Here is a 17,705-nt window from a genome sequence, read left to right on the forward strand (position 1 = left end):
CTCTTATCTGATTGGATGTTGTGAGCACGTTATTTTTTTCCATAACCTGGTAAAAACCAGTACAGCAAAGGAAAAAAAACAACAACATGTGTTTACATGGGTACAACAGGGCGAAAAAAGTGAAGTGATGTGTTGCATAGTTTGCCGTTACTTTTAAGTCAGTCACCTTTTGTTTTGCAATAAAATACCTGCACATTTTCCATACTGCAATATTTTACTGCTAAATATTTTAATATTTCTAAAATATTTAAATTCTGGATTCACAGACATTATTTTTGACACATTATTTAAAATATGTGGCTAAGAAATAGCAATTCACTTTTTTTTTGGTGGGGCCAGTGAAAACTTTGGCAGGGCAAGTAAAAATCTGAACCACAGGTCCAGTTGGGCCAGTAGAAATCATCATTAACGTTGAACCCTGCCCTCTTTAGCCTTCAGAACTGCATTAATCCTGTGGCATAGATTAAGTTATTGGAAATATTCCTCAGAGATTTTGCTCCATATTGACTTGATAGCATCAGTTGCTGCAGATTGGTCGGCTGACATCCATGATGCGAATCTCCAGTTACACCACATCCCAAAGGTGCTCTATTGGATTGAGATCTGGTGACTGGAGGCCATTTGAGTACAGTGAACTCATTGTCATGTTCAAGAAACCAGTCTGAGATGATTGCGTGTTGAAACTGCAATAAAAAAACTAAACGATTTAAAACTCACAATCTCGGTATTTGCAATTATTAAATCTTTATTTATTTTCCTCAAAAGAAGTGTCCATAGTGAAAAAAATACCCTCCCACCCCCTTTTTTTCTTCTAATAAACAAACATTTGATTATTATGGCACCTAATGGTGAAGTCAATCCTGTTAACAACATCTGTGTCATTACAGCAGGGCCAGAAACACCATTCAATGAAGCAAACTAATACAAACGAAACATCCTAACATTATAAATGACCATGAATCTAACAGCAGCAAAAACAAATCTGATGTAGAAACGATGTGATTATTATTAGTAGAGTAGCAAATGTTTATTAATCATCATAACATGCCATAATCGAGTGAATAACACGCATATCGCTTTTGACACGGACAAAAATAACATGTTGGCGTAAATGTCAACAAATGGAGGAAACGAGCAAATAAAGAGAGAAAAATATGTGTTTAAGACTGAAGTGCTGCTTGAAAGAGCTTCGATGTTGATATCAAACGCTTCAGAAGTGCGTTAATAAATGCGTTACGTCTTAAATGTACTGAAACCATAACTCTATTCAAGATTTAAAGTGATTCTTTGTGTAAAAACAATGAGCCAGCAACATAAGAAAACAAACGTTCATGATTTTCCACAATATCCAGCCTATTTTATGCCAATAATCCATTATCATTTACTACATGATGTTTAAAAGTGTATACATTTATATATTTCTCTCTCAATATTCTGGATATCTAAAATAAGTCACCGTTTATCTCGCATGAAGTGGCCTAATGGGAAATCTGAATGAATAGAGAGCGCCCTCTAGTGTAAACCATTGGCAGTAACAAATCCCAGTGAGTGATAAACGAGAAATAAAAAAAGATTTGGTTGCATACAGACGAGGAAGACAGACCCACAACCAACCACCATGCGTTTACATTCCCCAAATAATCAAGACTCAAATGTAGTAAGAAAATAAAGGTGAAGATCAGATGGGAAAGAAATAAAATATACAAAGTTAGTCGTTGGATCGGAGAGCGGCCGGACTGATGAGTTCCCTTTGCAGCTTGATTTCTCTTGGTTTATAGGCGAGAGGTAAAGAGTGAAGAAGGCCTCAGTCATGGGTGAGTGTGTGTTTCTGTGACGCCTCACGCGATTGCTTTCGCCTCGGGCAGAAACGCCTCCCAGTATTTTATCAGCTGTGGGGAAAGAGAGTAAACGGTCATCCATGTTTGTGTAAGTTGTAACACGACCGAGTGAAATGATTTCCAATGCGTTCAGTACCTGTTGTTGCGAGTGCAGCAGTGACTCCAGATACTTGATGATTTGTCTTTTAAAATCTCGAGCTTTCTCTTTCTGTGAGGAAAGACATAACAAAAGTATTTAAACGACCTCATTAAGCCTTAAATTGAGCTTATTCTGTAGTGCGAAATTTCTAATTGAATGAGAGAAATGACTAGGAATACTCAAACTACTTTCATTCATGACTATTTATGAAAAGTAGAATAATATAAAAATTAAAATACATATCTGCTTGCAACATTAAGCAGCTTAACAACTGTTTTTTACATCTAACGTAAGTGAATGAGATTTGAAGTCCCGAGACAAACACATGTACGAGACGGTGCAAGTCATTAGAATGAAGAATGAGGTCAATAGAGGCAACTGGTTTAATTTAAGACCTTTATCCTTATATTTAAAGGTTTATATCAGTTTAAGATGCACAAAAGAAAGCAAACTTTAATTACATTGGCTGGATGATGCTAAAAATACCTCAAATAAACTTCTTCCAGAGAAACTTTAATATCTGTAACTCCTCCGAGAGCTTTCAAGCTACAACCACCAAATTTGGTTCAGACCTTCAGTTGGTTTTGGCTTGGGTGGTTGTATCTTTTTCCAACTGATCGGACTTTCAGTCTTTCTAAAACTGACAATCAAAACCAAAATCTAATCATAAGCCCCTTTCACACAGTGATACCGGTAAATATCCGGAAAATTTCCGGAAAGACTTTACCGGTATATTGAAAAAAGCGCTGTTTACACAGGCGAGGACGTTACGGAAATTTTCCGGAAAAGAGCATTCACACATCCATCCCAAAATACCGGTAAATTCTGACATCATTCACCACAAATGAGCTTTAAACGGCTGCGCTTGTATTTGTAAACATTTGACTAAATTACAAACTCTGTGGATGATCAATATTGTGAACAACTTTCGCAGGATCACTTTCTCATGTCGAGATGTTCATAATATGTGCGTGTGCAGGCGCTCACAGGCTGTTTCACAGGCACACGCAAAGCTTGAAGGTAAACAAACAACGGCTTGTCATAAGCATCTCATCGATGATTATTTACACAGTTGGCATTAAGAAGAACATATAAACGTGACCTGACTATCTTCTAGCAGCTAAATGTGTCTGGAAAAATATTCAAAGGCTTTTATTCTCACAAACCACGCGGACGTAAATGCGTCTGACTGTTGTGATTGGCTAAAGCAGACGTCTCACGTCAGCACGTTCTAGACGTGCACGCGCTTATTACGGGAATCTTCCTTCTGCATTCACACAGCGCAGCATTCCGGCAAATTGCCGGTAATGTTACAACTTCTCTTTCCGGAAAATAGCCAGAACGAATTTACCGGTATTTTCAAAAAGGACCTGTTCACACATACAACCTTTCCGGAAAATTGCCGGCAATTTTCCGGAAAGGTCTGTATGTGTGAAAGGGGCTATTGACTAGTGTTGCCAGAATGTTTACATGATCCAAGTGAGCCAAACTCCAAGGCTGTGTCCAAAAATCGCAAACTTCCCTACTATATAGTATATAAAACGTGAGCCGAGTTCTATGTCTGAACTCAAAGTATTTGAATAACTAGATGCGAGAAGTACTTTGATGACCTTCTACTTCTGGCGAGATTCTTAAGTGTGCATCCAATAGATGCTACGCGAGAATTCATGAATGGGGGTGAAGCGACACAACTGACGTTGGTAGGTCATGTGATAGTGACAAATGGCGGCTGTAGTACATCAAAGTTCCATTCATACTACACCCATTCATACTATATAGAACACACTTTTCTTGGGGTTGTGTAGTAAATTCAAATTCAAATGTAGCAACTACTCAAGTAGTAGGCGATTTTAGACTTTAATTTTTGTAACTCCTTCTAGAGCTTTCAAGCTACAACCACCAAATTTGGTTTAGACCTTCAGTTGGTTTTGGCTTGGGTGGTTGTATCTTTTTCCTAACTGATCGGACTTTCAGTCTTTCTAAACCTGACAACCAAATCCAGTGTTTTGTCTGCACTGTCTAGCTTGGTTTGGGACTTTCAGTAGTGACAATTAAACCACACTAAACTAAACTTCACCTCTGAAAACTGGACTAACACAGTTTCAATTTACCAAAACTTCTATGTGTAGCTGCTTTGAAACAATCTACATTGTAAAAGTGCTATGGAAATAAACATAAATTGAATACTAGCATGCTAAAACAATAAATGAAAACATGAAAAAAACATGCTGGAAACATGTTAACAATGTGCTAAAACTTACCAGCTATCAATAGCCGCGTTTCCACTATCGCGCCTAAAGCGAGCGAGCCAGGGCTAGCCAAGGCCAGTCACGTTTCCACTGTCACTTCCGGGGCCTAATCGGCAGAGATGTATAAAGTACTAGAGACCCATACTTAAGTAAAAGTACAAGTGCTCTATCAAAAAGTGACTTGAGTAGAAGTAGAAGTGCTCTTTAAGCACCATACTTAAGTGGAAGTACTAAAGTATTCAACATTTTTAGTACTTAAGTATTGCAAGTAGTTTATTTCAAAATTTACTACTCAAGTACTGAAAGTAAAAGTACAAGTATTGTGTAATGTAGTTATTAAAGAAAGCAGTCAAAAGACATCATATTGTTTTGTTTATTTTAAATATCTTTGGGGCACTTGATTAAGCAGAATGAAAAGAAACATGGCTTACGATACTGTTTTTCTTTGTAAATAATTTCTATGGTACAAGAACTCAAATCGTCAGGCTCTTTTACCAGAAAATCACTTCACTGATGAGATAATTCAGCATGTTCATTCATATTCTCTCTCTCTCTCTCTCTCTCTTTTACACACACACACCTAAATGTACACTCTCACACATTCATACACTCTCACACACAGTTCTCACTCTATCTCTCTCTCTCTTTCTTACACACACACACACACACACGCACACGCACACACACACACACACACACTTTTGTGAATTGTGGGGACATTACATAGGTTACAATTGTTTTTATACTCTACAAACTATACTTTTGAATGCTCTAACCCCAAATCCAATCTCTAAACCCAACCCTTACAGGAAATTATGTGTAGTTTTACTTTCTGAAAATAAAAAAATATTTAGTGTGATTGAATTTTATACATAATGTCCACATAATTCACCATCTCCTCCTAACATCTGTGTAATACCGATGTTGTTATACATATACATGGGCGCACACACACACAAACACGAAAATACACTCTTTTACACTCTCATACACACTCTCTCTCTTACACACACACAGACGCACACACAGGTACAATCACACTGTTTCTCTCTTACATGCATTATTCACTCACACACACTCACACTTTGGTAGTTTTGAAGTTTGATTGGTTAATACCACAATAAACAGGAGTTATGTCTTCTGGAAGCAGTCGTGAAACTAAACTAAACAAGCAAACTAAATCCTGTTGCACTAATTCACTTGATTTTGATTTTATTGTAAAAAAAAAAAAAAAAGAAAAAAGAAAAACAGGAAAGTGTGTATAGTACTGTGGTAAAAGAAAATCTAAAATACTTTATGGCTTATGGCTATGGTTTAGTATTAATTTTTTTAATTTTGATTATGTTTTTGATTAAATTGGTCTTGCACTTCATATGTTCTGTAGTATATTTATTAATTCTGGTACTTTTACCATAAACCAACATCTTAACCAGTTGGTGGAGGCTGATATTTTAGAAATTATGGGATGTGTTGAGAAAAAAATGCATTGACTGTGTTAAATAGCGACATTATGAGTTAAGAAATGCAATAAAAAAATATATTGCTTTTGTCTTGGTGTGACAGTTATAGGGTTATTTTTAATACAATTTTGTTCTTTAATACAGCAGTCAGATATATAAACTGTACTTTTAATTTGACCTGCTTAAAGAAAGCACTCTTTCTGAATGTATCAAACAAAACTCATGCACAGAAGACAGCACGAGCATTTACAGCTAATAAACTCATGTCAATATTATACCGCCTGCTTTTTGAGCGCTGACAGGCGAGGTCTTATGATGATTGGTTATTATCTTCATCTGCTCAACAGAAAGGGCTTTAGAAAAGAAGCGCTGTTCACCCATGGCGGGAAGAATACGCGGTTATCACAGGTAATAGACAAAGTGGAGAAAACTTGAACATCAGGCACGCTCGTGTCTGGATGGATCGACAGCTTTAACAGCCAAGAAAAGAGGGAAAGTTACCTTACAAACAGGCCAGCGGGTCAAATGTCCAAAGTGAGAAAGAGAGAGGCAGAGGTGAAGTTTTACAACATTTCTCCCTAATAGTAAATTAGCGGCTCGTGTGCCGCCTTCACTCGCGCCTCCGTCCTCTGCCATAATATTGCGACATCGCGCATAGGAGATAAATGACGTCATCGCGTAATCACCGGTTATGACCTATTACTAAACTGATATCGATCATTTTGACACCCCTAGTAACGAGTAACGATGCAGCACATAAAAAATCTATCGGAGTAAAAGTATTAAACTCATGGAAAATATGTACTTAAGTAAAAGTGGAAGTAGGAGAAAAAAATAATACTCCAGTAAAGTACAGATACTGCCTTTTAGTACTTAAGTACAGTAGTGAAGTAGTTCTACTTCGTTACTATACATCTCTGCTAATCGGGGCTTTCTTGGGGCCAGCGAAGAGGCGGACACAGTTTTCTGATCGCACACGATTATATGCGCCAAACAAATAAATAAATAAGGGAAATAATACATATATCCTTATAGGCTGGGGTCTTTTTGCTTTTGATCGCCCTTATATTTCCGTTTTAAATGTAAGGCTGTTGCATAAAATAATAAAGTTTTAATTTATAAGTGACATTCTTTGCTGTGTCCTCGATGTTTCAATAACGCATAATAATCTTTACACCATATTAAAGACACAGCAGACAGTAAAGGTTGTCGAGAGTTTTTGTAAAGTGTAAAAGGTGTGTTTGTGTGCGTTTAGATGCCTGTATGTGTGTGTGTGAGACTGAGCAAAATAGCGCTCCCTTCACAGCTCTGTTGATGCCGTGAGCGGCTTTTTTCTTTTGTTAATTTATTTTGGAGATAATACACAACATATGAATACAACAGAAAGACACAAAACTTGGTGTCATATTTTGATAAATTAGCCTAAGCTATATTGAAATCATTTAAATAATTACAAATGTCGGATATAATAAAAGCACATAAACAAACCAATATGAAACAAATAAAAGCTAGCTATAGTAATTTACGTATGTGCAATACACAAATCAAACCGTTTTAAAACCATATTAAACTTCCATTTTACAAAGGGCTCTCTGGAAAAAAAAAAAAAAGATTTTAGTTTTGTTTTCTAAAGACAATAAAAACCGGAGGAGGTTTGAAATATTATTTCATTAATTTATTATTTTATTAAGTATTTGAATACGATGATATTAATCAAATCGTAGAGCAGAAACTAGGCGACCTTTTTTTCTGTCAAGCAGTCCTGCAAACGCATCGGGGAAAACTGCAAATACAAAATGTGTTTGTCCTCAAACAAGTGTCGATGTTTTTATATGACGTGGTAAAATTTAAAAATGCAATTTTAAATACATGTAGAGCTTTATTAGTGAAAAGCTGCTGAACGCAACAAAATATAGGCTATATTTTATCACTTGCTCATATGTGCTGAAATACTTATTACTTTCCTTAAGATCACAGAATAATAGGGATGTAACGATATTGTAAATACCGTTGTACCGCAATAGCAATTTTTTTCAATATTACCGAAGTCGCATGATTCAATAAAACGGTGAATGAAGCGAACGGGAGGTAGCGGGAACTACAATTCCCATCAGCTCATGCGTGGCCATCATCCTTTGCGGTCTGTTATCGCTACATATCCAGTAATGCGGAAATGGAGTGTGCTGCTAGTAGCGGAGAAGAAAAAGAGCAGCAAATGATCAAACCTAAAGCGGGTTTTAAAACCGATGTGTGGAAGAATAATATGGAAATTAAATAAAGGGGAATCACCTATTAAGTGTCATAAAGCCTATAGGGAAAAATTAAATGTTTCAGTTCTCTCCGGAGCCATTGGGCTGAATGTTTGACAGCGTCTATCTAAACGAGGATGTTATAAAATACATTTTCTACCGAGTTATTAACGGAAAATGTCAGTGGTGTTATATTATGGATTGGCGCGCTTCTCTCAGTGTGCTGGGTCCCTCCGTTAGTGACCACTCGATCCACCATGCCAACAGTCGGTCTGCGAGTAAATGAATATGAGTAATGAAACACACAGGGCTCTTTGTATAGACATATAATGTAATGCTGTACGGTAACGTGTCTTTTGTTTGTTTCAGTTGTCTTCATTTTAATGGTTTGGTGATGGTGCGATGGTGTGCTTTATCTGCCTGATTCCAGCTGAAGTGGGCGGGTTTGGTAATTTCAGCATGAAAACAAATGAATTGTTCTAATAGATTTTTTACCTGACAGAACAAATAGTTTACAGAATTTTCATAAATAACTAAAAAAAGCTGAAAAATTATGTCCATGACAGATGTTCTCATCCTCCGCAACCATTTTACAGTACGGTTTAAAAACACATAAAGTGTTTAAATAAAGTTTCATTTTGAAAGAAGGAGCACATGGACCAGTTGTTTCAAGATGGCTGCCAGAAAAGACGATCTTTTATTTTTCTCCGGTTTAATATAAATTTTTCTCCTGTCAAAATGGTTACACGACTTTTAGATTATCATTACCGAAACAGGTAGTTTTCTACATTTATATAATTGTTACATTGAATTTTTTGGGTGAAAATGATCTTTTTTAAATTCTTAATTATATGTTCATTTCATTCTTTATTTATTATATAAATAAATAATTGAATATACAGTTTAAATAAGATTTTTCTGGTTAATACATGTTAAAAATTCTAATACTTTTTCTGGTGTCACTTTGTTAAAAATGTCCTTAAGAGAGTTCTCATCATAAAAAGTCTTTCTGGAGTCATTAAAAACAGGGCAGTCCAGTAAAATGTGTTTTACTGTCCATGGGGTTTTACAGTGTAAACAATGGGTAGGCTCTTCATCTTTGAGTAAAAAGTTATGTGTTAATCTTGTATGTCCAATGCGACATCTGGTAAGAATTACTTGATCAGCTCGTTTCTTAAAATGTCTTATACCTCTGTGTGTAATTTCAGGCTGGATTTCGTGTAATTTATTGTTTTCCAGAGTATCCCACTCCTCTTGCCACTTGTTTAAGATGTAATTATTAAAAGGTCTCATCTCTGATGGAGAAGTTTGGCATTTGTTCACAGCTTGTTTTTAGAGCGGCTTTAGCAGCTGCATCTGCTCGTTCATTCCCTGAAAGTCCAACATGTCCTGATATCCAGCAAAAAATGATATGGTAAAATTTGTTTTGTAGGTGATGAACTTTAGTTAAAATATTTTCAATCAAGGGATGATCACTCTTTGAAGATTCCATCTGTTGAAGGCATGATTTAGAGTCAGTAAAAATAATGGTTTTCGTTTGTTGTGTATTTTCTATAAACTCCAATGATAAAAGTAGTGCGCGGGCTTCAGCTGTGAATATGGAACATTCTGTTGGCAGCTTGATTCCATGACTTTGTTTTCCTGTCACCATTGCTGCTGCTGCATTACTTTCCATCTTTGAACCATCTGTGAAGATTGGTAAGTGTTGAGAATATTGATTTCTGATATCCAGGTATTGTTGTTTGTATATATTGGGATGAGTTACTCCTTTCTTTTGATGTCCTAGCTCCATATTGATTATAGGTGTCTTTAAATTCCAGGGAGGCAATGAGTTGAAGTGTATCTCTTAATTATATGCACGGAGTAAAAAATTGCTAAATCATCATAGCTTCCCTATTATTAGCAAAACAAATTGAGGTACCTCATTCTCTGCAACTCTTTTCTCATATACAGTGTGTGAAGTTTGATTTGGGGAATGTTCTGGGGGCGAGGTTTGCATGATGCGATGTGAGCTACTAGCCCGACAGTAGAAACGCGACATGATTTCGACCTCACTGCTCAACCACCCGGGCGATTGGCCCAGCCCGGCCCGATAAAATCCCTGGCTCTCACTGGCCCGACAGTGGAAATGCGGCTAATCAGCCATTCTGATCTTTGACACTTTGCAGACTTCACATTAACATGCAAAGCAATATCTGAAAAATCATAGCGGGGCACATTAGAAAATACAGAAAACAGGTCTCACATCAAAACGGATGACATCTTTCTGTACGGTGGCTGAGATTCTCTCGAAGTCTCTCTCATACTGCGTGACTTTTGCTTCCCACTGTATTATAACAATACAAAAACGTGAGATTAATAAAACACAGTAGTGTAACGGTTCATCTGTAAAACAGCAGTTAGTGTGTTAAACCATTTAGCAAACAAACAGCAGCAGCATGTTTGCTCGGTCACCTCAGCGATCTCATCCTTGGCCTGCTGGAGTTTGTCGGGTTTATTGGCCCACAGGAGTTTGGCCTCAGCCTCTCGTTTTTTCTGCAACATGCTTTCGGCGTCCTGCCAGCGCTGCCACGCTTTCATCCTCTGATCAAAACAACCCTGATAAACACACAGACATGTTAAGAACTGTATGGTAGGACTTTTTTTACTAAATAAATGTTACTATAATTTGTTAAAATTAGGCATAACAATCACAATACAACCGTTTGTATGAAATTATATACAGTCAAGGCCAAAATTATGCATAAAGCTGGCAAATTCTGAATTAAAGTTTTTATTCCAATGGTATTAAAAGCTAAGAAATATTTTTTTTCCTCCATCACTATATCGTTTTAGTCGTTTGGGATGCAGTGACGCAGTCAGATATTTTGTCGAACAGATCCACAACTTTTGACGCTCATAAACAATCTTAAAGTTCTCATGCTGCAGGTATTAAGTTTGATAAAGGTGCAGCTGTCATACAGCAAGGGGTTTGCGTCTTTAATAAACTATGACAATTTGCGTTCATTGAACAGTAAGAATGATTAATAAATTCATAGGACACCGAGCCTTAAAAGGGAAGTCTCCTATTCAGAATCGGTTGTTATTATTAGTAATATTATTCTATGAAACAAGGGCGAGGCAGTGGCGCAGTAGGTAGTGCTGTCGCCTCACAGCAAGAAGGTCGCTGGGTCAAACCTCGGCTCAGTTGGCGTTTCTGTGTGGAGTTTGCATGTTCTCCCTGCCTTCACGTGGGTTTCCTCCTGGTGCTCCGGGTTTCACCCACAGTCCAAAGACATGCGGTACAGGTGAATTGGGTAGGCTAAATTGTCCGTAGGGTATGAGTGTGTGTGTGTGAATGTGTGTGGATGTTTCCCAGAGATGGGTTGCGGCTGGAAGGGCATCCGATGTGTAAAAACTTGCTGGATAAGTTGGCGGTTCATTCCGCTGTCGCGACCCCTGATTAATAAAGGGACTAAGCCGACAAGAAAATGAATGAATAAATATGAAACAATTTATACAATAACAACAAATAATTAAATGAATCATTAATTAAAATATTTATGATTATAATTATCATAACTGTATTTCAGTAAGATTTTTTTTATATTCAAGACTATTATACATACTTTTGTAATTACATTTGTAATTACATTATATTATTAGGTATAATATATACAGATTCATCACAAATATAAAATATAACAAAAAAATAAAAAATAAAAATCATCATCATAATAATTATATATATTTCTTTATTAAAAATCTAAAATATAACTAATACATATATAGGGATAATGCTTTAAATAATGTCTCATAGATCAAAAATAATAATACTAAAAATAATAATATTTCTTTTGTGTGTATGTACAGTGCTCAGCATAACTGAGTAAACCCCATTTTAAAAAAATAATATTTTTCTCCATTTCTCAGTGAATAGATGCATTGTATTTTGGTGCATTTAAACAAAACAGATTTATTACATAGAAAAATTTATTAAAATAATATTTTAGTCACCAAACATTTAGAAATTGAAAAATAATACAATTAAATAAAAACAAAATATTGCAATATTTCAACTAAGTTTTTCCATTTTTTTTGTTTCTCTTGATTTTTCCTATTTTTAAATTTGCATTTAATATTTTTCTATAGCATAAAAATTTGGCTGTACTAGTTTTTGCACCGTTATCGTAAGTTATTTTGTTAGATAAGCTCCAGATTTGGTTCAGTACTGACTAATCTAATGTATATGCACAAATATACATAATATTGTAAAGCTTCCTATTAAAATATGAATCTAAAAGGGAGATTTGTGAGGGGTGTACTTATACATGCTGTATTTATGTGTGTGTATGCATGTGTGCGTTTGTACCCTGACGGCTCCCAGTAGCCGTATATAATCGGCCAGAAGCTCAGCGAAGGTGAAGAAGTCGTTGGCTGCCTGATCGCGGTGGAGCTGTTCAATTCGATCCTCCACCTCTGCGAGCTGAGACAGAGCGCGGGACAGAGCAGTGTTATCCTCCGAACTGCCCAACATCGCCACGCTCTTCGCAAACGCAGCCGTGTTCCCAGACAACTCTGAAACACACACAACAGCAATCTCAGAATACAACTGATGATGATGATGATGAATATTTATTTAATGCCGTGTCAGCAACACAGGCTAGTCTCATTACTAGTACATTTCATTACTACTATACAATTAAAAACAACAAACAAATCAATAGAAAAACTAGATATGATGTTTGATTTAGGGTTACCAGTAGCTGATGAAAAATTATTTTTAAATTAAACAACTGAATGTGACCCATTTGTGTCTTTTCTCCCTCTTAATACAGATTCAGCTCAAATATAGTAACATGCGACCTACTTTTCAATTGAATTTACTGTTTCACTCAATATATTTCCTATTTAATGAACAGAATCAGATTTCCAACATCTAAAACTGCCTGCATCTGCACTACTGACCTTTTCTGTGGTTTACAAGTGACTCCACCATGACGTGAAGTTTGCGCAGAAGCTGTTCTTCATTTTCTACATCCTGGATCTTCTCGTCAAACCACTGAAACCGACACACAAACACATTTATATTTATATTTTGAGCATTGTATCTAGGTTAGTAGTCTTCACAGAGGAGCTCAGTGTTTTTTCCCCCACTCACCACGTCCTGCTCGTTCATCTTTATGGTCATCTTACTGACAGCATCAGTGGCCTTGTTGAGCATCTTGAGGAAACCGGCTCCACTCAGAGTCTGTGTGCTGACCGCTCTGGGTAACTAATACACAAACACAAATATAGCTGTACATGAGCGCGTGTATGTGTGTGTGTGTGTGTGTGTGAAGGTAATTTCTCTGAGCAAAGCAGCAGCTCACCTCCTCTTTCTCCAGAAACTCTCGGACATCAGGGTCCTGCAGGAGAGACGGGTGACTCACAACCCTCTGAAGATACCTGCAAACAGCACCGTCATTAATATTAGCTATTAATATGGTGACACAAGCATAGGATTGTTATATCATGAGTATTTTTTATGTATGCCTTAAATAAATATAAAAAAAATATTTAAAAAATATATAAAATAAGTTAAATATTTAATAATAATAAACAAAACATATTTATATATAAATTAAATAGCAAAAATGAAAAAAAAAATAAATAAATATATATATATATATATATATATATATATATATATATATATATATATATATATATATATATATATAAATATTTGTATAAATAAATAAATAATCCAGATTGAGTAATCTAAGCATTTTTTCATATTCTCATTGTGAAATTGTAATGTCAAAAACATTAAATTATTAGCAAACAATATTAATATTACATTATCCAAAGTATTCTATATTGAAATTACTAACAACATATTCACTTAATTTTATTCGATTCGCATTTCTCATATTATAATTATACAAAATTCCAGAAAGTATTAAAATGATTATATTATAAAGAGTCAAAGCTATGTTTTTCATCCTCATTAAAATGAGAATACAGTTTGAAAGCTTCAACACAACAAATGATCAGTAACACCTTCTGGTTGGTGAGGACAAAATATTAGAGATGAAATGTGAGTCATAGCTTTACATCTATACACCTAGATAGAAAATAAAAGAAACAAACATTGTGATATAAGCACCATATTAATGACTAATATATCCAAATTTTTAATTATATTATGTTATATCATGCCTTTTTCTGTACTCCTTTAAATTAATTAAAAATAATAAAATATGTTTAAAATAATAAATAAAAAACTATAAAATATTCAATATAAAATAAATTAAATAAAATAGATAGAAATAGATACAATTAAAATAAATAAATATAAAAAACTACTACTTATTTATAATTTTTTATACATATATAATTTATTTTTTCTAAATGTATATATATATATATATATATATATATACACATACATTTTTTTTCTTTTTTTCTAAATGTATTGTATTTTATTATATTATGTTTAAATAAATCATACAATTTAAATAGTCTCATCAACACAACAAATCATATTTTTTTAAATTTCTGTTTGATGAGGACAAAATATTAGTGATGAAATGTGATTCAAAGCTTTACATTTACACACATCAATAAGAAATAAGAGTATCAAACCTCTCTAGAGCAGCTCTCCTTCGCTCCACAAACTCAGCCGATGACGGATCCTCCTTCCCCACTTTCACTTTTGTCATTCCTGACAAACGCACACAAATTAAATAAGAATTACACTACCTGAAGTATTGTCACCTATTCAAGTTTTAGGTAAAGCAAATAATAATTTGACTTTTAGTTGATCATTTGGTATCAGAAGTGTATTACATGAAAGGCAAAGGCCTCTTGATTACGCTTATTTACCACAATAAAATATGATCATGCCTTGATTTTTAATTATTAAATTAGGACAGTAAGGTCTGACTTTGCTTAGACAAAAGTCTTGTCTTTTAACAGAAATAATGTCCAGTATAGAATATAAAGTCAGGAATGAATATTGTGTCTGACTCCATCATGAGCTTGGAGGACTGCATCCATACATCTCTGCAATGACTCAAATCACTGATTAATAAAGTCATCTGGAATGGCAAAGAAAGCGTTCTTGCAGCCCAGAGTTCATCAAGATTCTTTGGATTCATCTTCAATGCCTCCTATCTTCCTCTTACCCCAGACATGCTTAATAATGTTCATGTCAGGTGACTGGGCTGGCCAATCATGGAACACCTTGACCTTCTTTGCTTTCAGAAACTTTGATGTGGAGGCTGAATTATGATCAGGAGCGCTATCCTGCTGAAGAATTTGCCCTGCTCCTGTGGTTTGTAATGTAATGGGCAGCACAAATGCCTTGATTCCTCAGGCTGTTGATGCTGCCATCCACTCTGCAGATCTCTTGCACGCCCCCATACCGTATGTAACACCAAACCATGATTCGTTCACCAAACTTGATTTCCAATAGGTCTTCTGCAGTAATTGTGATGATTGGGATGCAGTTCAACAGATGATTCATCAGAAAAATAGACGTGCCACTTTTTTAAATGATCAACCAGAAGTCAAGTTATTATTTGACGCTCTTTTACAACTGGGATCGACAACAAGACTTTTGTCAGGGAGTGCACAAACTTGTGCATTAAAAGGGATAGTTCACCCAAAAATTTAAACTAAGTACTCACCCTTCAATTGTACCAAACCAGTAGAATTTTTTTCCAGCTGAACACAAAAGGAGATAGTTTGAAGAATGTTGGAAACTTGGAAGTCATTGACCTACATATTATTTTTCACCCTACAATACTACAAACATTCTTCAAAGGATCTTCTTTTGTGTTTCAACTGAAGAAAGAAACTCTTAAAGACTTGGAACCATTTTCATTTTTGGATGAACTCTCCCTTAAAGCAGAAGCGCATCAAATAACAAAGTCTTACCCATAATGCTCTTCTCTGGCGGGGGAGGTACAATGTATCCGTTCTGTGAGTGTTTCTCTGAAAGCTTTTCGTACAGTCCGAGGAAATCACTGAAACGTCTGCGTACGGTAAACGTCTTGCTTCGAAACATGGATAAAGACGTCTGGGGGAAAGAGCGAAAGATGATTAGACTAGACACACGGATCTACGCGGCTCCCGTTACATTCTGTGTGTTAACGGCATTAATCACCTGTGTTGAAACTTTGTAGACCATATATGCGTTCATACCATCACCTGTGAGAAACGGAGAAAAAAAAACATTTGATTACAGCAACACATTCAAACAAAACCACATCTTCATTTGTGCAGCTAACTTGTTCTGTTGAGCAAGATATTTTGAAGAATGTTGAAACCGGTAACCATTGACTTGCGTAGTATTTTTTTCTACTATGGATGTTAATAGCTTGTCATCAGTTTCCAACATTCTTCAAAATATGTAATATTTGTGTTTAATAACAAAAAAAAAGTATTGAACCACTTGAGGATAAATGCATTTGTATTATTGTGTGAAGTGTCCCTACAAAGTTAAAAGCAGATACATCTTTAAGAGTCCAGCAGTGGAGTTTGGTCAAGGTGACGCCCAGGTCAGGTCTCTTTGAAAAGATGTGCGAATAAAGCAGCGTTTCCATCCAACGAGTCAAACAGAACAAAATCGTCACTTCCTGATTAACTGGCGCCAAATATCAACAATAAAAACGGAATTTGCTGCAGGAGAAGCAGCGTCAATCTTTTCTTCATCTAATAAATGACTTGCGCCTCAGAAGGCAATCCTGAAATGCAGTGATCGCGCTGTGGTGTTTGAAGGTGTCAGACACGGAGCACAGACGCTCTTGATTCTGGAGGTCATTAATAATATAATAACACAAATACTTAAACGGTAAGGCGTTTTAGAATGACCAAAACAACAGTTCAAATGATTTACAGTGTGCTCAGCCTGCTGGTTTGTCCATCCACACACATTTTCATCATCACATGATAGGGCTGGTCGATTTTGGGAAAAATCATAATCACAATTATTTTGCTCATAATTGTAATCACGATTATTCCAAACGATTATTAGTTTTATAATAATATATTTAGATTATTAGTCAAAATTATTAGCACTCCTGAGAATGTTTTTTAAATAAATATTTCCTAAATTATGTTTAACAGAGCAAGGAATTTTAACAGTATTCCCTCTAATATTTTTCTTCTTGAGAAAGGGTTATTTGTTTTGTTTTGGCTAGAATAAAAGCAAATTTAAATATTTTGAAACCTCTTTTAAGGTCAATATTATTAGCCCCTTTAGGCAATATATATTTTTGATTGTCTGCAGAAGAAACTACTGTTATACAATGACTTGCCTAATTACCCTAATTAAGCCTTTGTATCACACTTTGAATTTGAATGTTTGTATTTAAAAAATATCTACTAAAATATAAAGTACTGTCATCATAGCAAAGATAAAATTAATCGGTTATTAGAAATGAATGATTAAAACTATTATGTTCAGAAATCTTCTTTTCATTAAACAGAAATTGGGGGAAAAAGGTTGCTAATATTCAGGAGAGCTAATAATTCTGACTTCAACTGCATATATTATTTTCCTCACTGCAAAGGAAAGAGAAATAAATACAATAGAATAAAAATATGAAACAAACTGTGCTTTTAGTATCTTCACCGTAAGAAAAACACTTTAGCTACGAAAGTCTTCAGTCAAGAGCAAAGAGGGATTTTCTCGTTGTTGTATTAATCATGATAAAACAGGCGGCAGCTGTGCTCTGCCACTTTAATGGTTTTGCTTTCATGCGTCTTTTGATTCTCAACTCGTTTGTTTATTACAAAAT

At 35.3% G+C, this 17,705-nt stretch overlaps 1 protein-coding gene across 1 annotated transcript in view; it reads right to left on the reverse strand.

Moving 5' to 3' along the window:
* Positions 1–719: 719 nt before the first annotated feature.
* snx1a (sorting nexin 1a) overlaps positions 720–17,705 on the reverse strand; it is a 32,162-nt gene continuing 15,176 nt past the window's right edge. The window contains 11 exon segments of the mRNA NM_001128671.2: positions 720–1,889; positions 1,975–2,046; positions 10,181–10,261; positions 10,390–10,533; positions 12,287–12,492; positions 12,883–12,976; positions 13,076–13,189; positions 13,287–13,362; positions 14,545–14,623; positions 15,841–15,982; positions 16,070–16,113. Coding sequence (NP_001122143.2) covers positions 1,839–1,889; positions 1,975–2,046; positions 10,181–10,261; positions 10,390–10,533; positions 12,287–12,492; positions 12,883–12,976; positions 13,076–13,189; positions 13,287–13,362; positions 14,545–14,623; positions 15,841–15,982; positions 16,070–16,113 — 1,103 coding nt within the window. The 3' untranslated portion in view covers positions 720–1,838.

Source organism: Danio rerio, chromosome 25 (genome assembly GCF_049306965.1).
Source record: "Danio rerio strain Tuebingen ecotype United States chromosome 25, GRCz12tu, whole genome shotgun sequence".
NCBI lineage: Eukaryota > Metazoa > Chordata > Actinopteri > Cypriniformes > Danionidae > Danio > Danio rerio.